The sequence below is a fragment of the Anabrus simplex genome, chromosome 3 (genome assembly GCF_040414725.1).
Source record: "Anabrus simplex isolate iqAnaSimp1 chromosome 3, ASM4041472v1, whole genome shotgun sequence".
Classification (NCBI taxonomy): domain Eukaryota; kingdom Metazoa; phylum Arthropoda; class Insecta; order Orthoptera; family Tettigoniidae; genus Anabrus; species Anabrus simplex.
Genome location: NC_090267.1, coordinates 504,540,432 through 504,564,079, shown reverse-complemented (window position 1 = coordinate 504,564,079; position 23,648 = coordinate 504,540,432). Strand labels below are relative to the sequence as shown.

General features: G+C 40.1%; 1 protein-coding gene across 1 annotated transcript in view; it reads left to right on the top strand.

Moving 5' to 3' along the window:
- The window catches only part of CycA (cyclin A), a 214,866-nt gene that overhangs the window by 152,496 nt on the left and 38,722 nt on the right, over positions 1–23,648 (top strand). The window contains exon 5 of the mRNA XM_067143668.2: positions 6,450–6,657. Coding sequence (XP_066999769.1) covers positions 6,450–6,657 — 208 coding nt within the window. The remainder of the gene's footprint in view (positions 1–6,449; positions 6,658–23,648) is intronic.

Below are 23,648 nucleotides of genomic sequence, written 5' to 3'. Positions count from 1 at the left end.
CCTAGTTTGCATCAACATTTAATATTGTTTAAGGACAGTTTTTCATTTCCTTTTGCGAAAGGTTATGGTTATCATTGCACTGTTTATCTGCACCACCACACATTCAGACCAGAGGTGGCAATATGCGTTTCTGAAACACAGCTTCGAGCCTTTGAGGCTTACCACTGATAAGTGCTGCAATATCCTTAGGAATGAGTTCCCATTCTTCTTGAAGAACTTCCTGCAGCCTGTGGACTATGAATACGTACTTTTCTTCCCATAATGTCCCATTGATGCTCAAGTGGTTTCAGATCCAGACTGGATACAAGCTATTGCATCATTTGGACCCCTGTCTTGCCGAGGTACTAAAGAACAAAGATCAAAATGTTTTTAATGTGTGCCATAAGAATGCTATAGAAGAATTTTAAATATAAGAACATTACACAACATTATTTTAATGAATTGTGTCATTTATGAATAGATTAAGTGGAGTTTTAGAGTCACACATCGTACGCCATACAAACATTGACGAACATTTTAGAATAAGAGGAAAATACATACATACATAATCATTATAGACTGTTATGCATTTCAGCGTTCAGTCTGCAAGCCTCTGAGAATTTACTAAACGTCGCCACAATCCTCGATTTGCAACTAGTGTTATGGCCTCATTTAGTTCTATACCTCTTATCTTTAAATCGTTACAAACCGAGTCTAACCATCGTCGTCTTGGTCTCCCTCTACTTCTCTTACCCTCCATAAGAGTCCATTATTTTTCTAGGTAACCTATCCTCGTCCATTCGCCTCACATGACCCCACCACCGAAGCCGGTTTATGCGTACAGCTTCATCCATCGAGTTCATTCCTAAATTAGCCTTTATCTCCTCATTCCGAGTACCCTCCTGCCATTGTTCCCACCGGTTTGTACCAACAATCATTCTTGCTACTTTCATGTCTGTTACTTCTAACTTATGAATATGATATCCTGAGTCCACCCAGCTTTCGCTCCCGTAAAGCAAAGTTGGTCTGAAAACAGACCGATGTAAAGATAGTTTCGTCTGGGAGCTGACTTCCTTCTTACAGAATACTGCTGATCGCAACTGCGAGCTCACTGCATTAGCTTTACTACACCTTGATTCAATCTCGCTTACTATATTACCATCCTGGGAGAACGCACAACCTAGATACTTAAAATTATCAACCTGTTCTAGCTTTGTATCACCAATCTCACATTCAATTCTGTTGAATTTCTTACCTACTGACATCAATTTAGTCTTCGAGAGGCTAATTTTCATACCATACTCATTGCACCTATTTTCAAGTTCCAAGATATTAGACTGCAGGCTTTCGGCACAATCTGCCATTAAGACCAAGTCGTCAGCATAGGCCAAACTGCTTACTACATTTCCACCTAACTGAATCCCTCCCTGCCACTTTATACCTTTCAGCAGATGATCCACGTAAACTACAAACAGCAAAGGTGAAAGATTACAGCCTTGTCTAACTCCTGTAAGTACCCTGAACCAAGAACTAATTCTACCATCAATTCTCACTGAAGCCAAATTGTCAACATAAATGCCTTTGATTGATTTTAATAATCTACCTTTAATTCCATAGTCCCCCAGTATGGCGAACATCTTTTCCCTCGGTACCCTGTCATATGCTTTCTCTAGATCTACGAAACATAAACACAACTGCCTATTCCTCTCGTAGAATTTTTCAATTGCTTGGTGCATACTGAAAATCTGATCCTGACAGCCTCTCTGTGGTCTGAAACCACACTGATTTTCATCCAACTTCCTCTCAACGACTGATCGCACCCTCCCTTCCAAGATGCCAATGAATACTTTGCCTGGTATACTAATCAATGAGATACCTCGATAGTTGTTGCAATCCTTCCTGTTCCCTTGCTTATAGATAGGTGCAATTACTGCTTTTGTCCAATCTGAAGGTACCTTACCAACACTCCATGCTAATTTTACTACCCCCCTCTATGAAGCCATTTCATCCCTGCCTTCCCACTGTACTTCACCATTTCAGGTCTAATTTCATCTATTCCTGCTGCCTTATGACAATGGAGTTTATTTACTATCCTTTCCACTTCCTCAAGCATAATTTCACCATCATCATTTTCCTCCTCCTTATGAGCTTGGCTGTTTGCAACACCACCATGGTGATTTCCTTTTACATTGAGAAGATGTTCAAAATATTCCTTCCACCTCTCCAGTGATTCCCGGGGATCTATTATGAGTTCACCTGAATTACTCAAAACACTGTTCATTTCCTTTTTCCCTCCCTTCCTAAGATTCTTTATTACTGTCCAGAAAGGTTTCCCTGCTGCTTGACCTAGCCCTTCCAGGTTATTACCAAAATCTTCCCATGACTTCTTTTTGGATTCAACAACTATTTGTTTCGCTCTGTTTCTTTCATCTACATACCAATCCCTGTTTGCCTTGGCCCTTGTTTGGAGCCATTTCTGATAAGCCTTCTTTTTACGTTTACAGGCTGCTCTCACTTCATCATTCCACCAAGATCATTCCCATCTTTACACACAGTTGTTCCTAAACATTCCCTTGCTGTTTCTACTACAGCATCCCTGTATGCCACCCATTCACTTTCTATATCCTGAACCTGCTTGCTGTCTACTGTTCGAAACTTCTCACTAATCATCATATCCATGTACTTCTAATTTCCTCGTCCTGGAGATTTTCTACCCTTATTCGATTGCAATCCGCAAAACATTTGTACATTTCTAACAGATTTCCTGAATTCAAAGTCTGTTAAGATATAGTCTATTATGGATCTGGTACCCCTAGCCTCCCATGTGTAGTGGTGAATAGCCTTATGCTTGAAGAATGTATTCGTAACAGCTAAACCCATACTAGCACAGAAGTCCAGCAAACGCTTCCCATTCCCATTAGCTTCCATATCTTCCCCACATTTACCAATTACCCTTTTGTATCCTTCAGTTCTATTCCCAACTCTCGCATTGAAATCGCCCATTAGCACTATTTTATCCTTGATGTTGACCCTGAGCACGATGTCACTCAATGCTTCATAAAACTTGTCAACTTCATCCTCATCTGCACCCTCACGTGGTGAATACATGGACAATTCTTGTCCTAATTCCTCCAACTAACAAATCTACCCACATCATTCGCTCATTTACGTGCCTAACAGAAACTATGTTGCGTGCAATGGTATTCCTGATAAAGAGCCCTATCCCAGACTCTGCCCTTCCCTTTCTAACACCCGTCAAGTACACTTTATAATCTCCTATCTCTTCCTCATTATCTCCCCTTACCCGAATATCACTTACTCCTAGCACATCCAGATGCATCCTCTTCGCTGACTCAGCCAGTTCTACCTTCTTTCTTCCATAAGCCCCATTAATATTGATAGCTCCCCATCGAATTCCATTTCGTTTGCTAAATTGTTTCCAAGGAGTCCCTCGCCTGTCAAATGGGAGTGGGACTCCATTACTCCCATAGGTCCGAGGCTTGCTTAAAGTGTTCTGAGCTCGGTAAATTCATGAAGCAGGATGCTGCCCTACTTGCACATAGTCCAAGTGAGGATCTCTCCTCTAACGGGTTCTGGACCACCGGTGAATTGTATAGTCCTAGCCGCCTGAGCACAAGGAGGGCCATGACTCAGAATATGTCCGAGATGCCCACTCCCATTCCATAGCAACTGGTGGTATCCCGACTCTCAGGACCACTTACTAGGCCACTCAGCCGTTGCCCGTGGTTCACGAACTAGGACGTGACTACAGTAACCCACAAACATGAACCAATACCAAAACATATTTTAACACAACAATATTATTTGTATTATGTGACATTCATTACTGAATTCTGTGATGCTTTGAACTGTACATTATGTTAATATTAAGTTCTATGATCAGCTGAAGATGACCTGAATAGGGGTCGAAACCGGTCCTGTATACTAATGTGATACAGATGTGTTAGAAGCCATATATCAATAAAGTATTGATTAGGTGGAAGCTTTCCATCTTTATGGGTCTACATGTGATTCGTGCCACTAAGTGAGAAACACTGCTGGTTTGGCTGGTGCCCATGGTTAGTACCACTATGTGAGTAAAATCATGCGTCTGCGTTGTCTGAGAATAGTAGTACCATTATGTGAGGAACACCCTGGGTTTGTGTTGCCTGTGGGCATTGCCATACACCGTGGGTGTACATTGCCTATGATTAGTACCACTGTGTAAGCAAAACTATGAGGATTCGTGGTCTATGATTTGTTCCACTAAGTGAGGAAAACCACGGGAATACCGGTGTCCGTAATTAATCTCACTATGTGAGGAACAACATGGGTCTGTTTTGCTTGTGAGTGGTGGCATTGTGTGCGAGACATACAATGGGTCTATATTACCAGTGATTAGTACCATTTGAGGGGCAGGTGACCTGGATTTTGGACCCCTTTAGATAATATCATACCAGTAATGAAGGCATTGTGAATTGGATTCACTGATTGTTTTGTTTCACTATCTTTTTGCGTCATTCGTTTTAGATTCTAGTCAGTGGATAGATTTTTAAGTTTTAATTTTAGTTTTGTTCACCTCGTACTATTACGGGCCGATGACCTAACTGTTAGGCCACTTTAAACAACAAAATTCATCATTTAGAAAAGAAGCTATCCCACCCTTCCACATGGGCTCCACATTAAAGGGAGGCATCTTACAAGTCCTCGTAGTATAATAAAGAACGTTTACAAACGTATTAGATAGAGCAGAGCAGAATTTAATCAAATTTAATTTAATGAATATTCTAATTATGTAGGGATGAACAAGTCCTGAATACCTATGTGATGACTTAATGTGCTGAATGTTGCAGTAAAACTAGGGATAATTTTTAAGACAATTGAGAAACGCATTTTCAATATTTATTCATTCAGAAACAAGATATGGTGCGTGATAAACAGTTCACTGCAGCTTTTAGAATTTTTAGATTTAATTTTATGAAGGTTGTACTTTAATAAAATGTATAAGAAATTTACAAAAATCACTTAGCGTTTTTATAAGGGAGGGCTCAATTTTCTTGCCTTGAACATTTCTGGGGAAGAGGGAGGGGCGGGGGGGGCGGTCAAGTCATTTGCCCAGGGCTCGTCAAAGTCTTCTAGGCCCTGGCTATCAGCTTGCATTTGGGAGATAGTGGGTTCGAACTTCACTGTCGGCAGTTTTCAGATGGTTTTCTGTAATTTCCCATTTTCACACCAGGCAAATGTTAGGGGCTGTATCTAAGGCTACGATCTCTTCCTTCCCACTCCTAGCCCTTTCCTATCCCGTCATCGCTATAAGACCTATCTGTGTCGGTGAGTCGTGAAGCAAAATTGTAAAAAATAATAATTACAGACCACCACTGAATGGTATCCACGAAGAGAAGTTTCATACAGAATACCTTTTTCCATGCCTCCTCCATCTGGGAATTTGAGGGAAAACCAAGATTCATCCGTGAAGAGAACTCCTCACTCTTTGTCAACCCAGTCCTGATGATCCCTAACAAAAACTAAGTGACTCTGTCGATATTGAAGCATCAGATGTGGGTCAGTAACAAGTCTTCTGAAGGATTAGAATTCAAAATCACGTAACTTCCTCCTCGCTGACATTCACACCTTGTACCTTGTCAAGTGGAGTTCTGGTTTGAACTACAGTACTGTGCCAGTCACACAGAATTTGAAGCTGCAAGAACTGGTCGTCCCTTGCAGAGACTGTGAGAAACTGAACCCAGTTACCGATACCTCTGCGTGCATGGTACATGACATTGATGGAGCACAGTGTAACAAATCAGCCACATACCACGAGCTGCATCTGGCCTTTACCAACACTGCTTCCCAAGTGGCATCCTCTGAGCTTAAACAGCGTTTGCATTTCAGCCACCTCCAGTTTCCTTTCCTAAGCTTTGGCAATTGCCCAAGTCTCAGCACTTGATACTATTACCAGTCTTACCACTTTCTTATACAACCTTCCTTTCAGTCTGCTGCTTGCATTCCTGTCACAACACTCCCCTAATTTTCCTCCAGTTCCTCATCCACGCTGGATTTTATGGGAATCTTCAGCATCCAAGCCTCCAACATTACTGCTTGAAATCTTAGAGATGTCGTACTGCTGGTCCTGGTCACCATGTGTTCAGTCTCTACTGATTTTCATTCCTCTCTCTTCCAGTGCTTTCTGCCATTCCTCCAACCTTTCCTCAGGTCTGTATTGTTTGGTATGACACAAGGCAATATTGTCAATCCTGAATATCCGCTTTTCCTTTGAAGATCGGTACAAGTATACTTTTCCTCCGTTCTTGTGGTATAGTAACATTTTGTAATAGTTCTTTAGTAAGAAACTGTTTTTGGTTGTGATTGTGACAGTTACAATGTTAAGAGATGATCCCTTTCTGATGTTGTAGAATTCCACTGTAGTTCTACATCCTTTATTTTTGTCAAATGTTGTTTAATTTTTGCAGCAAATATGAAGAGATCTACCCTCCAGATGTTGGTGAATTTGTATATATAACTGATGACACATACACAAAAAAGCAAGTTCTTCGCATGGAACATCTGATACTTCAAGTGCTGGGTTTTGATCTCTCATCTCCCACAGTACTTACCTTCCTCATTACGTACACGACTGATATGGAGGACATGAAAGACACGGCTACCTACTTAGCTATGGTAAGTTAGTTTTCTGAGAAGCTCTTATTTTGTTTATTCTTGTACCTGTACAAAAATATTATTAGGAAGGATAGGAGTTCATTCGCTTACCAGGTCGGCTCTGTAAAGAGTGGGAGAAGCTTATAGTTATGAATTTCATTGGTTCCGTATTGAAGTATCACCACATTAATTGTATGTTATTTTATAATGTGTTAAAATGTGTTTTAGATGTTTTAGGAATGTATATCTTGTTTTAATTTGTACCCAAGGCTGATGATGGCACATAGATGCCGAAACCGGTACCATTTGACTATTTGACATGCGATTGAATCACAATAAAACGTCATTGTATTGAATAGGTGGACCTTGAAAAGAATTTAATTTTGGAGTGGGAGAAGTGTAAGAAAGTAGTTGTAAACCGATATAATTTGATTGGTAAGTTAATTGTAGAAATCCTGTTGTCAACAGTGTTTGGCTAGAATACTCTTTCTGATGTCTTCATGCCTGTGGTTATAACATCCATGATTTTGTGTGTGCTATTTTGAATGAATGAATTTATCTATTTTATTTAGTTTATTTAGTTGCAGGAGGTACTGGGTAAAAGAAGAAAGAAATGACTCTTGGTGGTATTGTAATGATAATGATATGTGGATATGATTGAAAATAAATGTTCACATTTTAAGACTGAATAGTACTCTTGGTACTATCACTCTCCAGAAATTGTATCTTTACATATTAACATTGCTGCGTTTCTCATATGATCGTTTCACAAGAAGTCGCGTGGATGCTGGGTAAGAGGTGCGAGAGGTAAGCATGGCTGTCACGCATGTGCCTATCTCAAGTCTCAAAGCCTGACAATAAGCATCTGTTCCGCCTGCGTGACTTTTGCGAATTGAGGTGCTGTTGTGAAGTTTCATAGTGTTGGTGCAGTTGTGCTTTAGTTGCACATTTACTGTATGTACTGCAGAATGAACACTTCGATAATGAATATGCACTGATTCAGAGAGCTTGCATAGTCTGTCACAACTGATGTTTGTAGCTGAGTGTAGTATCTGTTACTTGTGCGATTCCTCCAAGCTACTTCTCGTCAGATGCAGTAAAGGGAAATCTTTTCAATCCATCTGGTACGTTCAGAGTGCAGTTCCAGTGACAGAATACAAATTCAACTTCCAAATATAAAGTAATAGTAGTGAAAACTAAACATCTCATTTTGAATCTCCTCGTTCTACACATCTCTCTATCGACCACATACTGCAATAGCATCAACCTTGATACAATGGACTGAGCGAGTTGGCTGTGCGGTTAGGGACGCACAGGTGTGAGCTTGCATTCAGGAGATAGTGAGTTTGAATTCCATCGTTGGCAGCCTGGAAGATGGTTTTCAGTGGTTTCCCATTTTCACACCAAGCAAATGCTGGGGCTGTATCTTTATTAAGGCCACGGCCGCTTCCTTCCCATTCCTAGGCCTCTCCTATCCCATCGTCGCCACAAGACCTATCTGTGTCAGTGCGTCGTAAAGCCACTTTTAATTTTTTAAAAATACACTGGATGTTACCCTTACACTCCTCGTAATAGCACTAAGGACAAGTTTTTGCAATTTTGTGGAACAACTCTACACTCCTCAGTCTTTTACCCTTGTGTCAGTTCATTCCTCATCATCACGTTTTGAATTCTGGTCAGTGGATTAATTTTGTGCTTTTAAATTGTACTCTCATTTTGTACCATAGCGGCCAATGACCTAGATGTTAGGCCCCTTTAAACATCAAGCATCGTCATCATCAACCTTTACCCTTGGCAGGACATGGCGGTATTCACATTTTTATGGTCCTGATTTGCTTCCTCCAAATCTGGTGGTCTGTCGCTAAAAGGATAGCCTCGTGGATGTGTTTCCCCACCAGGCACTGTAGCTTATTGGGTGTTTTCCTGGGGGTCTCTTGCCATTAACCTTTCCCTCCACCACAAGAATCTCCTGGTGTTCTTCTGGCAGTGTGAAGTACTAGAGCTGATTTGCTGAAAGTCTAATCATCATCATCATCATCGTCAGTGTCCCACTCCAGTCGCCCGGGTGTAGTTTGAAAGTTTTTAGTCTGGATGCCTAATTCTTCCAGCACAGATGTATTGGTTCCATTTTCAGTCCCAAGAAAATCTGAGCATGCGTTGGTAGACCCACATTTCAAAGCTTTCAGTTTTCCTCTTATATGCCAGTTTCATTATGCAGGTCTCAGCTGCTAAGGTGGGAATGAGCGAGTTGCAGTCTTGTGTTCTTTATTTTTTCTTTCATTCCACATCTTGTTCAGTTTGTGATGGCTGCCCTGGTCATGGCTGTTCTTCTGTTTTATTAGAACACCATCTTGCATAAGAAATCCTTGAGCCCAAGTAAACAAATTTCTGGAAGACTTCAAAACTAGCAGCTATCTCCCTCACATTGGGTTGATTGGCTTTCCTTCGTTAAAATAGAATAATTGAAAAAGAGGTTCAACATATTCAATACATAAGAGAAAGAAATGTAGTGATTACATTCTTATTTAATAGTAATTAGAATTCTGTCAACAGTTATTACCTTCATCTTCTGTTTATTTCCAGAGCTAGCATCAGCTTCTCCATGAGAGCCTGTCGCTCCCGTGCACTAGCTGCCAGAAACAGTGTGTCTGCATACCTAAGGTTTCTGATTTTCTTACCCCTAATTGAATACCTCCTTCCCAGTCCTCGAGCATGTTTCTCATTTGCTCATTGCAAATATTGAAGACGATGGGTGCGAGAAAGTTTCTGGACATTGTTTGGTTGACCTGGGCAGCAACTGTGTTCCTCTGGTAAGGATTGTGCAAAAGTACCACTAAATGCTGTTGGGTCCTGATGTCCATTTTACAGAGCCAAATGCCTTGGTATAATCAAAAAGCAAGTTCTTTGCTTGGAACATCTGATAATTCAGTTACTGGGTTTTGATTTCTCATCTCGTACAGTGCTAACCTTCCGTTCTTTTCTAGTTTTGAAAGTGGCTTATTTGGAACAAAATTGCTCCAAGAGACATTTCTTCATGCCAAGATAGATGAACCAGATTTTTAAACTTCGGACTACCAAGCTCAGTTACCAAGCGACCTTAGACTGCGAGAAGAAATTGCTTTGGAAATAACAGTAAAAGCAATAATCAACAAAAACCATTTCAAGAGAATTATAAATATAGAGTATTTTGAAAATACAGGCTGTTTAATCACTGAATTCAGAAAGCATACAAGTCCAGTTTTAGTCAAACTGAAATTTCCTTCTCTAATACTTTTTCAGTTGTAACAAAAATTGTCATAAAAATAAATAGTAATTTTGGGGGACTATGGAATTAAAGGCAGATTATTAAAAGCAATCAAAGGCATTTATGTTGACAATTGGGCTTCAGTGAGAATTGATGGTAGAATGAGTTCTTGGTTCAGGGTACTTACAGGAGTTAGACAAGGCTGTAATCTTTCACCTTTGCTGTTTGTAGTTTACGTGGATCATCTGCTGAAAGGTATAAAGTGGCAGGGAGGGATTCAGTTAGGTGGAAATGTAGTAAGCAGTTTGGCCTATGCTGACGACTTGGTCTTAATGGCAGATTGTGCCGAAAGCCTATCAATCAACTGAGAAGGAAACTACTATAGTCAAGTTTCTCAAGAGCATTTAAACATGTATTGGAGATCTTTTCCGATAGGATTTCGTATTTTTCTTACCAAGTGGGGTATATTTCATGATTATTTGCGCGATTCACATAATAAACAGATTTCGCGAGTTCATTTTGCTAAAATACGTTACGGTACGGTACCTACAAGGTCATATAAAGGCTAGAAAGATGATATGAAAAATTTCGTGCTTATCGCTATTACCAAAAATACGGCCCCTAAGAACTACTTCAGTACTGTATTTCATTCTTAACATTCATTGACATAAGCATTACTCTTGCTCCCACAACATTTCAGTCCTAGTGGTGATCCTGAGACAAACTGAAGGCCAGCTTGGGATTGCAAGACACAACATTGACCAGACTGAGGAAAAATTGTCGGTGATATAGCAGACTAAAAAGTTCCTGGTAGCAATCAAAGTGAAACTGTAACGTTTGACCAAAGTAAGTTTGAGAAGGAAATATATCAAATAAGTTGGCTGTGGTTGGGATTCCGCAGTTGTGAGGTTGCTTGGGAGATAGTGGGTTTGAATCCCACTGTCGGTAGCCCTGAAGATGATTTTCATGGTTTCCCATTGCAGCGTTAAACAAGTAGCAAATAACCTCAGCCTTTGTGGGTGAAGTTAACTTCCGAAAGTAACCAGGGGAACCTGACCCCTACAGAGCATGTCCGCAGATGGTGGGCAGGGGGGCCTACATTGTGTAGGGCTGGTTGAAATACCCAATACATACCTGCCAACTTTCCCAATTTAGGCGGGAGACTCGCCATATTCGACAGTTTTTCCCGCCTTCCGATTATTCTATTATTTCTCCCGATTTTAACTTATTTTTGGTGAACTTCAAACATTTATTTCCAAATCACGCAATTTCAGCTTTTTTTACGCCAGTGGCCGGTCGTCCTTCGCTCATTGGCCACTTTCAAATGAAATATCGACGTTTATTAATGCGAGAAATGTGCACGAATGTGCGATGTTTATTGAAACTTGTACATCGCGATGCGTACGTAGATTAATACACAATTTATTTTAAATAGATTAAACTAGTACCGGTTTCGGCTCTTTAACGGCCATCATCAGCTAGTACACGATTTGTTTCCAGCCATTAGACAATTCACAAGTTGTTATTGTATTAGACATCCGGATGTCTAAGCCGAAACCGGTACTAGTTTAATCTATTTAAAATAAATTGTGTATTGATTGGTGGAAAAACACATTTCTTATCTATACTTTGTATCTGTCTATACGGAAAATGAAATTTATAAATAATAATGCATACATAGATTATCAGTCCTTCGTTCTCGCGTGCTATGTTCGTGTTCATTCATATCAGTCTAGTCGATTCTAGAGACTAGTCGCTAGTTATTGAGTCATTTTTAGTAATTTAGTGACATAATTTCAGTGATAACGACTAGTGACTTTTCTAGAGATTTTAGGAGCCATTTGGAGACAATTCTGACTAATTTTAATTTATCTCAATAGAAATAAAAGTTTTGTCTGTACATTGCTCCGAATTTAAAAAGAATGATATTTCCGTACCGGTCGTGACCATAGTAACAAGGGGAAATGTACGTACGCACGCACGCTCTTAACGAGAAAACGGCCGAAGATAATTTGATGAAAATCGGTATATAACGTCAGGGAATAAGTCTATAATCTAGGCCATAAATACTTTCATTCATGCTGAGTGAAATGGTAGTTTAAGGGAAGGCCTAAAATTTAATTCTCAAGTATGTTATTATTTGCTCTATCGATAAATACTATGTAACTAAAGTTAAATATTAAATTTACTATAATTTATGTCTTATACATTTTTACCATACTGGCTATGATAACAGAGGTATTCATAAATTTGGATTTTTGTTTCTAAGTCCATATCCGCGCCGATGTACGAGAAAATGGGTGAACAGAATTTTATGTAAAGTCGGGGAATAAGAAACTACAGTCTATGCTATAAATTTTTTCCACTCTGCTCCAAATGGTAGTTTAGGGGAAGGTGCCAAAAATTTAATTTTTAATTACCTATCTTACTGGTCATATTGAAAAGTACTACATAACAAGAGTTATAGAGAAAACAATTTCTGATTATTTATGTCTTACTCAGTTTTACCGTACTGACTATAATATTGGTTGTGATGGTGATTCAATTTTGAAGATGATTATAAGAATGAGAAAAAAGTCATGAAGGAATGATCGCTTGAATAATCACACAAGAGGGAGTCATGAAAGAAAGGACATCTCACTTCACATTAGGTGCTCTAATATCACAGATTCGGAAGAAAACTAAATGTGAAGGCCTCCAATATAGAAAGCTCATAAAATTGATCAACGATAACATTACATTGACCATCGTTTGTTGTGGTATGCTTTGTGTATTCTGCTGCCATTTTTCTCCGGTAGATGGCATTACTGCTGTGGATCGAGTATAGCAGCCTGGCTGAATATTGGCGGGAAGTAGCTGGGGAGTGGGGAGTTAGATCTCTTTTCTTTCGCATGCCATTCCTCTGGTTCATAAATTTTCTGATACTACTGGTACTGGTCTTTCTGAGAATTCCGTTGTGAAGCACGGGTACATCAGCTAGTTATTTGATCCAAATAGCATTGCGCTTCGCATAATCGCGTAGGCGCTTGATGCAATATATTAATCTATGCATTTGCTAAGTAATGGCATGTAAGTGCATGACCGATTCATACATGTGGGGCATGAGTTCATACTATTTTCGGTAGGCTTATCAGAGACCGGTCATCTCTTCTTTTCTTCATGCGGTCCCTAAATGTTAGTTCCTAATTAGCGTCGACCTCTAAGATCTTTTGCTACCATGTTTTTCCTTCATTCCCACCTAGATATACCTGCTCCCTTCACAAAGCTGCAGGTTTTTCTTATTGGGTCTTCTTGGATTTTTTCCTCTTTAACCTGGTAGTCCTAGAGTGTAGTCTGATTCTATCCAGCGCCTCACATTCGAAAAGTATGTTTTCAGCTGATTCCTCTGCTTGATTGCATTTCCTACATATATTATCTCTTATTACTCCACTTCTTTGTAGGTGTTTTTTCAGATGGCAGTGTCCCGTCAACAGTCCTACTGCCTAGCTTATATTTTCTCTGCTGACGTTCAAGAGTTCTTTAATATGCTTCTTGTTTGGTCTTTTTATCAGTTCCTTTGCAAGCCTGCATCCTGGAGTATTTTTCCATTTCTCCATTTGTTTCTTTTGTACCCATTTTCCTATGTAGTGTCGGGCTTGTTCATAGGAAATCCCGCATACAGGTTCTGGGCCTACAAAGTGTGTTTCTGCCCTTTTCCTGGACGTTTTATCTGCCTTTTCATTTCCTTCTATACCTGCATGCCCTGGTACCCATATTTTGACAATGTTGTACTTTGAGAGCTTCAGAAGTGAATGGCAATCCCAGACAATTCTGGATACTATTTGACTGCTTCTAGTGCCTAAATGGTCGCTTGGCTGTCTGTAAAAATGAAAATGTTTTTATTCCCATAGTTCATTTTCAGATCATCTTCAAGACATGCTGTGATAGCTATCACTTCCACTTGAAAGACTGTAGTGTGTTTGCCCAGGTTTATCTGGACTGATCTCTCAGGTCTTTCCCCTGTTGATCCCTCCTCCTGTGCCATCCCCAGTCTTTGAGTCATCAGTCCTCCACACTATATCATCTTTTTCAGTATTTCATTTGTTGATATCCCAGTCTTCTTTTTTTTTTAAAGATATAATCTGGGTCTCAAACGGTTTTTCAAAGTTGTACATTTGTATCATATGATCAGAAGGCATGTGTAGAACTTCCTCTGTTAATTTTACAGTGTCCCAGATTGGTTCTTAGTGCATTCCAGCACTCTGTTGTGCCAATCTATATGAACTCATTCTAGCCTGTCCTTTTATGAAATTGCATAGTGATGGGAGTTCTAGTTAAGTATTCAAGGCATCTGTCAGTGTAGTTCTCATAGCCCCAGTTATGGCTATGCATGCCATTCTCTGTAGGCTATCCAATCTACTACTGACTTTTCCTTGGCTTACTTTCTGCCACCAGATGATTGCAGTATAGGCCATCAACGGTCTAATGATCATATCACAATACCATTGATGGTCTTAGGCCCCATGTCTTCCCAACGGCTCTTTTACATCCATACTGCAAGTTCTTGGCCCGGGTTATGATCCTACACCTAGGTGCAGTGCCTGTTCTTTCATATATATATCGTGCCCAAAGAGGTTCAGTGATCTCTTTCCCTCTGATTTATTCCTTCTTGTAAAAGGACCAGAGTTATCTTGTTTGGGTTGACTGCTAGTTGTTCTTCCTGACACCAGTTCTCCACAAGGTTAAGTGATCTTTGCATGAGGTCCTGGATAACACTCATCACCTTACCTCGTACCACAATCACTAGGTCATCTGCATATCCTTGTGTATAAAAACCTTGTTCGTTGAGCATAGCTATGATTTTGTTCACCACAAGGTTCCACAGCAGAGGAGAAAGAACTCCTCCCTGAGCACAGCCTTGGATGGCCCTACCCGTCAGCATTTCTTCAAATAGGGTTGCTTTTATCTTCCTTCCGTCTAACATGGATTTAATCCATTTGACGACAGTTTTACTCACCTTGCTCTTTTCCAATGCTTTGATCATAGAGTCACAGATTGTATTGCTGAAGGCCCCTTCTATATATAGAAATGCCGCAAGTGCAATTTCTTTATATTCTAGGCTTTCCTCTATTTTACAAACCAAATGGAGTGCTACTTCATTGAATCTGCCAGGTCTATATGCAAATTGATTTTCACGTAACGTTGAGTTCACTTGCACTGTTCTTCTGATATATTTATCCAGAATTTTCTCCATTGCTTTCAGCATGAAGGAGGTTAAACATAATGGTCTGTATGCTTTGGGACAGATCATCTCTCACATACTTCCTGTGAGGGAATAGAAATACGTGATTTTTAGCCTTGTAGCCTCGTATAGCAACAGTCGGTCTTTGAGACAATAAGTGTTATAAATATATCGTAGTACTTTATTGCGCAAGACATGTAGAATAAACAGTTTTCACCAATTGTATCTCCTGATTTCTCCTGATTTTCATATCAAAATCTCCTGATTCTTGGTTTTGTAAAGTTGGCAGGTATGCCAATACAACCCATGGACCAACAGGTAGCCCAGTTCCTGGGGGCTTTAAAATACTGGGACACCCTCTCTCCATGGGTCATAAATATGGAGGGCCCCTGCCCTGGGTTATGAGTGAAGTCCTCAACGGCATCTACGGCGGAGAAGATGAACTTCAGTACGGTGGAGATGGCAGAAAGGGCAAAATCATAGCATCTGTACTCCAGAGAAGCGGCTACGAAAGGCCTCTGTCTCCATGCTAAGGGCGGCTTAAGTTTGAACCTGACAGTAGGTATAAAATGCCTTTGCGTGTGGCGAGCCCATCATAACAATAGCCTATATGGATAAAGCAGGTATGGTGCCTCAGAAAAGATTAGGACATCCCCTACTAAACGCAACGCGCAGCTCTTTGGGTGCTGGGAGAACTGTGAGAAGTGGCCAACCAGCACCCAAACTACATCAAGATTGCGGTAGTAAATGTCCTGATACTGATGGGAAAGACAGAAGAACTGGTGACTTCATGAAAGAAAAAGATATAGCCATACTTGGACTGTGCGATACCAAGAAGAGAGGGGTATGAGAGAGATTCCTCTGAAAGAAGGATATGGGCTGTATTACAGTGGAGGACCTGAAACAAAAAATGGAGTGGCCATCATACTTAAGAAAAGAAATCCAAGAATATGTGGAGTCTACAAAATGTGTCAGCGATGGGATGATGGTGATGAGACTCCAGTTTGAAAATGGCATGAAAGATCTACAGTGTTGCCAAAAAGTTCAGGGACACCCGTGTATTTCAGACTTGAACAGATTGTCCCTCAACTTTTAAACTTACGATGTATTTTAAGAGCAATTGCTGTTAAGTACCCTAATGTCATGTTTCGTTGAAAATTTGAGGACTGTAACTAAAATAGTTCATGAGTTACAAATTTTTCTGTCTTTTATGGCCACCCTAAATTAACCTTGATTTTGAAGACAAAAAATTATACAATTAAAAAGCTATCCAACTATGCATACTGATTGTTATGTGGTTGCTAGGCGATAACAACACCTTTAAAGTGACCCTTGTTAGAAGGCCTTAACCCAAGATCGGTCGAGAGGGGAGTGCAGTGGTAACAAAAGATTTTATCTCACCACTGCTTGTTTTTCTTTTGTTCTGCTGACGTGTGCTGCTATCCAACTGACCGGTGATATGTCAACAATCAAATAGTGCTGTTAACGGCTGCCAAGTTGTCATCAGAATAACCTAGACTACGTATTTGTGAAGTCGTGAGCACTGCGCAAACACCTTGACCGATGGTGTTCGTTTGAATTCTAAGTAATGTTGTGCCGTGATTATTGAATTAGAAGACTCAGAGTAGATGTTTTGAGTTCATAGTTTGCTATTTCAGTGCATGTGAAGTTACATGTAGTATTCATCAGGAACTATGGATCGTTCAGATGCTCAGGTAATCCAGTGGCTGTTGGAAGAATCTGATAATGACACTGAAATAGGCTCATCTTAAGAATTGCATGATTTAGTTGATTCAGACACAGAACAGTCAAATAACAGTGACCATGATAATGGAAGTGAACAATCTGCCGGTGATAAGCAGGAAGTAACAGAACCTCGAGTAGTGTATATCGGTAAGGACCAACTGACGGTTTGGCATACTCATGTAGCACGCCAACAAGTACGTAGGAAGCGCAGAAGTATAGTTATTCATCCACCGGGAGTCAAAGGAGGAATTGTAAGAAACGCTAGCACTGTTCTTGATGCATGGAAAATATTTTTCCCTGACAAAGTGATTGAAGAAATTACAGTGTACACAAACGATTGCCTTCATAAAATTTGCAGTAACTACAGCAGGGAAAGTGATGTTATAGATACAAATCCCTATGAAATAAGGGCAGTTCTAGGTCTCTTGTATTTAGCAGGCGTGCAAAAATCGTCACACCAGATTGTGGAGGATTTATGGAATAAAGATGGGACTGCTCCAGAATATTTTTGACTTACAATGGGTGGTATGAATAAAAATGAGAATATAGTATGTACTCAACTTTTCTGAGTATATTCTCCACTTCATAAGAATAAAGTTCTTGAGAATGTACTCACTAGTTGAGTATATACTCATGTTATGGAGATGGTGTAGTATATACTCACCTTCCTAAGAGTCTGAGAGTAGTTTCTCATATGTGCTATGAATAAAAGGGAGTACCTTCTCAGATTGATGAGTATATACTCACTTTGTTTTGAGTATGGCTGATAGTTGTCTCAAGCTTGAGTATATGCCAATTTTTAGCTTCTGAGGAGAAATAACATGGCTGAGTTTATTAATAATGTGGTGCCTCGTGGAAAAATTTACAAGGAGAGAAGTGAACATGTGGACTCTAATAATTTTAAAAGTCTATATCGTTTTTCCAAAGTTAATGTGGACTGGTTAAACCTATACTTATTTGGACCGGAGAAACTGGAAACAAGAGGTGGTGCTGTTAAAAACATAGTAAAATTAAAAGCATTTTTAAGATTGGTAGGTGACCCAGGATTCCAGTGTGGCATAGGAGAAGATCTTGGAATCCACCAAACAACTGTGTCTAAAAATCTTGTTGAGGTTATGGACCGCATCATGGCTAAAGCTGCAGTGTGGATAAAATTTCCTCAAACAGATATGGAATTTGAAGTTGCGAAACAAGAGTGGCAGGAAAAGTACTACTTTCCAGCAGCGGTAGGTGCTCTTGACTGCACTCATGTTGGAATTAATAAGCCTACACATTATGGTGATGAATATGTAAACAGGAAAGGTTATACAAGTATTACTGTACAGGCAACGTGCAATGCCAAGGAAGTTTTTACCAGTGTCGATGCATCATGGCCTGGATCTGTGCATGATTCTCGAGTCTGGAGAAATTCAGCTGTCCAGACAACAGTAAGTCTGAATAGGGTAAATGCTTTACTGTTAGCGGATAGTGGCTATGGTATTGCACCTTGGCTTATGACACCGTTCAGAAATCCACAAACACCTCAAGAAATTGCTTATAACAGGTGCATTACCAAAGAAAGAGTTGTGATCGAACGATGTTTTGGGCAACTAAAACAACGTTTCCCAATTCTTCAGCACAAAGTACGCCTATCTTTAAATAAAGTGCCAAAACTGATCATTTGTTGCTGTGTGTTGCACAATATTGCCAAGTACTTACAGGATGAGGACCCTGAACTACAACCATTAGGTGGCAATGTAAGGTTAGAAGATGGAAATGATGACATGGCAGCTGCTGCAAATATCAGGTGGAATGGTGAAGCTAGGAGAAATGAATTGGCAGAGATAATATATCAAGGTGTTTGAGTTGCAGCAAGTACCAGTGTCACTCTGTTTATTGTTCACTAAAAAAAAAAAAAAAAAAAAAAAAAAAAAAAATCAAAAATGTATGCAAAACAATTTATTTTTAAATATATATATACTCGACTCTCATTCTTTCATCTCTGATTTTAACTTTTTTTTCTGTGAGTTCCAACACTCTTATCTGCTTTAACAGCACCAAGCGCTGCAGGTCTGTGTTATTTAGAGTTCTAGTTTCGTCATTTTCATAGTCATCCAAAACACTTCTTTTTCGTTTAGGGGTGGCTACATTTGGAGAGTTGACGATTTCTACAGGACTCCCTCCTTCTCCTCCCTCTTCCAATACTACAAATTCCACTACAGGTGGAGGAATATGTTGTGGCTGAACTTCAGTAAGCCCTACTCCAACCGCAGTTGCTCCTACGAAAAAAAAAAACGAAAAACGTTTTAATTCACTAATTCAGTTTTCTACGGACAAGTGAATTAAACGGAGCTAAAATCCCAGGCCCGGGATTCAAACCCGGTACTCTGAACCAAATGCCTAGGTGCTATTTGGTTCTTATAAAGCAATAAATATAAATATCTTAACCTTAAAGTTTGTAGTGTTGGCACACAAAATACTGAACTTTCTACAACCTCTATAAACCTGTTCAAGAAAATAATCGTGAATATACTTTAGGAACATACCTGGAATTCGTGTCAATGTTGGATTGGTATCCCCATCCAACAGCTCGTGGATAATATTCTCCCAGTCCTTCAGCACTATCCTTTTATTCCCCGTTTGGTTTAGGTCGCACTTTTGTTTCACCCTCATTTTCATGTTGTTTATCCTTTTCGTAATGGTGCCGATCTAAACTTTCTTGCCGCACATAGCTATCAATTTCGTTTGAATTGCCTCCAACGATTCGGATTTTTCTTTCCGAACCGCCGGCAGTTGGGACTTACTAAAAAGTACCGCATGTTCCAGCAATATATTCGAAAATGTTACCGGATGAATACTTTCCATATCGACGAACTTCACGAACGAACAATCAGTGCAAACTACAAAGTTACAAACCAAACCGGATCCAGTTGAGGTTATGTTGCGATTGGAACCAAACAAAATAACAGTTGACGATCTTCTTCTTCTTCTTCTTCTTGAAAGGTGTGGTTGGACTCATGTGTTATCGTCCAGTCACGAAAACATTAATTACTTAACACTGACACATGTATCACTCGTATTGTACTTTAAAAAGTAATTGATAGAAAAAAAAGGAAAAAAAAACATTCTATAGGAGTCACACAAGAAAACGATGATAACATATAGACAGAGGGTAAAGAGAGAGAGCAACCTCATGAAGGACACATTCTATTTTTCTCCTACACACATCAACACTATCATGTGATACGTATAAAACATAGTCGTCTGCGTAAGCTAAAACTCGTGCGTTCTTTGTAATTATACGTTCTAAATCTCGCATATAAAGCGCAAAGAGGATACCGCTTAGTATATCACCCTGTGGGACTCCATGCGAAACGTGTCTTCCTGGAAACGGGGGGAAGGGGGATTTGAGAATGAGAGTGCGAGAAGTATATAGGCGTTCTAATAGAGAAATAAAAGCAGAGGGAAAGCCAAGCGAATCAAGGCACGACCATAATAGATGTAAAGGAACGGAATCATAAGCTCCTTGAATATCAAGAAAAACAGTAATAGTGCTATGTTTACGATGTCTAGCTAGTAGGAGATCAGTCAACAAAATATTGAGTGGATCTTGTGTGCTACGTCCTTTAAAAAAGGCATACTGATATTTAGGAAGGATCTGATGTTTCTCCATAACCCAGAGAAGACGCCGTAGTAGAATTTTTTGAAAGAGTTTCCTAACACAGGAACTTAAAACAATGCCACGATAACCTAAAGGAGAAGAGGGATCTTTTCCAGGTTTAAGAATTGGAACTAAATGAAAGTTGTTCCACTGTGCCGGTACCTGTAAGGTGAGAAGGATATTATTAAAAAGAGAAAGTAAGACAAGAAGACCGGTATGGGGTAAAAGTCGGAGCATAGTGTAAGTGATACTATCAGGACCAGGAGATGAACTACGCACTACTTGTAAAACGGACTGTAATTCGGACAGTTGGATGGGTTGAAGTAAAAGAGAAAATTGGGGGGATATGGGACGGAAAGAAGAAAAGGGAGGCGGAATTGTGAAGTCAGGTGTTATAGTATATAGAAAAGAAAGAAGGACATTAGGCAGAATAATCGAATGCGCAGGATGTACAGAAGTAACACGGGTAAGTGCGCGAATGGCGTTCCAAAGGGATGTTGCAGATACGCGATGATTAAGAGAGGAGATGAAGGCCTTCCAAGACTCGCGTCTCTTTGCATTAAATATGCGTTTGATACATGCATTATGACGTTTCAATGTTAAATAATTAGCTAGTGTCATATTCTTACGATACAATTTAAATAAAGCTGTTCGCCGCAGTATTAACTTGTGACATTCGTCGTCCCACCAATGTATTTTCTGATAAGGACGGGGGCAGAGGGAGGGGATAAATTTGAATGGATGGAAAGTCTCAACATATGAGGAGAGAATGCGTAGAAGGGTAGGATAGTCTAAGGTATTGGGCGTGTATTGAAGGAAATGGGTGTGAAGGAAACTACAATACGATTGTTTATCAAAATTTCGGAAAGACCGAATATTACTGAGCTGAGAGGGTGGGGATGAGGAAAAGGGTGGTTTACAAACACCAAAAGAAATAATAATAGGGAAATGATCACTCAGATGAGTGTCACTGAGTATATGCCACACGGTATTAGGAGTCATGTGGTCATGGCAGAGCGAAAGATCAACAGAACTAGGGGGTGAACCAGGAGGTGTGAGTCGAGTTGGGGACCCGTCATTTAAAAGGGTAAAGTGATGGGATTGAGTTGCCGTAAGAAAATTTGTCCCTTTAGATGTATCTTTAGAACTACCCCAGGCAGTATGGGAACAATTAAAATCACCAAAGAGAAAAACATTGTCTATGGAATCAAATTGGGTAAGGAAGCGGGACCAGTGAGAGGTAGAGATATAAACATCAGGAGGACAATACATATTGATGAAATATATATTTCGCACGATAATACCTAAAGCAAGAGTATTTGGAATGCAATGCGTCAGAAGAAAGGGGACATATGGAATAGACTTATGAATAAAAATGGCAAGGCCTTCACTTCCATTAGTATCAAGGCGTTCGACTCGAAAATCAGGAAGATGAAAAAGGGTGTTTGCATAAAACCACGTTTCTTGTATTATAATGATGTTAGCACATGTTTCCTGAATTAACAGTTGAAGTTCATGTTTTTTATGAAAAAGACTTCTAGCGTTCCACTGCAAAACGCGTATCATATAGGGTAAGGATATGAGCGATGCGATCTCGTAGTTGATAAATTACCGGTGAAATGGGAGACTCTCCTCCCACATTCTGAAGAAGCAAGAATAAGATTTGTTGGATTTCTTGATGTACTTGGTTTCTTTGTATTAACAGTTGAGAGTCGTGGGATCGGGGCGGGTAACTAGGACCCGAAGTAGAGGGAGGTGATGCTGTGGGAAGAGAAGATGGTGTTGTAGCAGGCGGAGGAGAAGAAAATGGAACCCGGCCCGTAGAACCAGGGTCAGGGCGTACCAAGGCAAGATAACCAGTTCTATCATAACCCGGAGTCAAAGGCGGAGGGGCAGATTTCTGGATTACTTGTGTAAATTTACGTTTTCTAGAAAAATCTTGAACAGGGGAAGAAGAGACTTGTTCTGGTACCAGGGGAGGAAAATCCTGGGGGTGTTGAGACGGATGATAATGAGGGAGGGAAGTCTTGTTCTTAGCATCTTGAAATGAGATATGTTCCGTGCTCATGACCTTCTTTATCTCTTGTTGGTATTTGTGTTCCGGACAAGTTATTGCTCCCGTTGGATGTGGGCCTTTGCAATACACACATTTTGCAATTTGAGATGTACAATGATCGGTGGCGTGCTCCATTGAGCACTTTCCGCAGCGTGCTACCTGTGCACGACATTGGGCACGTGTATGACCATATCGGAGGCATTTTCTGCAAAGAACAGGGGAAAAAATGAAAGGCTCAACATGCAAGTAGACTTGGAAAAGAGACACTTGTGTAGGCAACTTTTGGGCTCGAAAAGTAATTTTAATTGACCCAGTGGGGACATAACCAACTCCATCATTGGAAACAATGCGACGATTGAGACGTTGTACTGCTTTAACCGGTACGGTTGAAGTAAGATAAAGTCGAATGTCGTCTTCAGAAAGGTTCTTATCCACATCTCGAATAATCCCCACACGAAAAATATTAGATGACGGGATGTATGCCTTAAGATGTAGAGATGTGAGCAGAGGGTGGCACAGAAAATCGTTGGCTTGGCCCGCATTATTAAAAATTATTTGTCGGCGATTACGACCTTTACGGGAGATAGACTGGACGGGAATATTACGTTCATAAAAATGTCTCCCAAGGGCCATAGGATGGAGTTGCCCTAAATTTTTGTTTTCCAGAGATTCAACGTACACAATATAAGGTCCAAGGTGTGAATGGGAATACTGTTCACGTTCCATAGGCGGCAGTACATTGACACCATTAGAATTAGAATTTTGTGATAATTGTGAGTCTGTCAAAATTGAGTTGCCAGGTTTCCAGAAGATTCGTCTTGCATCCGAACTTCTTCCTCCTGCGCAACAACTAACTTATCTCCTAACAAAAGGCTTTCACCTCCACTGGAGGCAGCCATAATAACACACGGCACTAGCACTTAAACAAGAAAAAAGAATCCTCACAACCAAATACTGAAAACACGTAGCACACGACTAAGCGTATCGTAATGTGTAAGTATTAGGTAGCGACTGGAGGCACAAAGTTCTTCAAAATATACCAGTAAATAAACTTCAAACTATTTGCTGAAGTTCAAACAACACCTCTCACGGTTGCCAAGGAAAA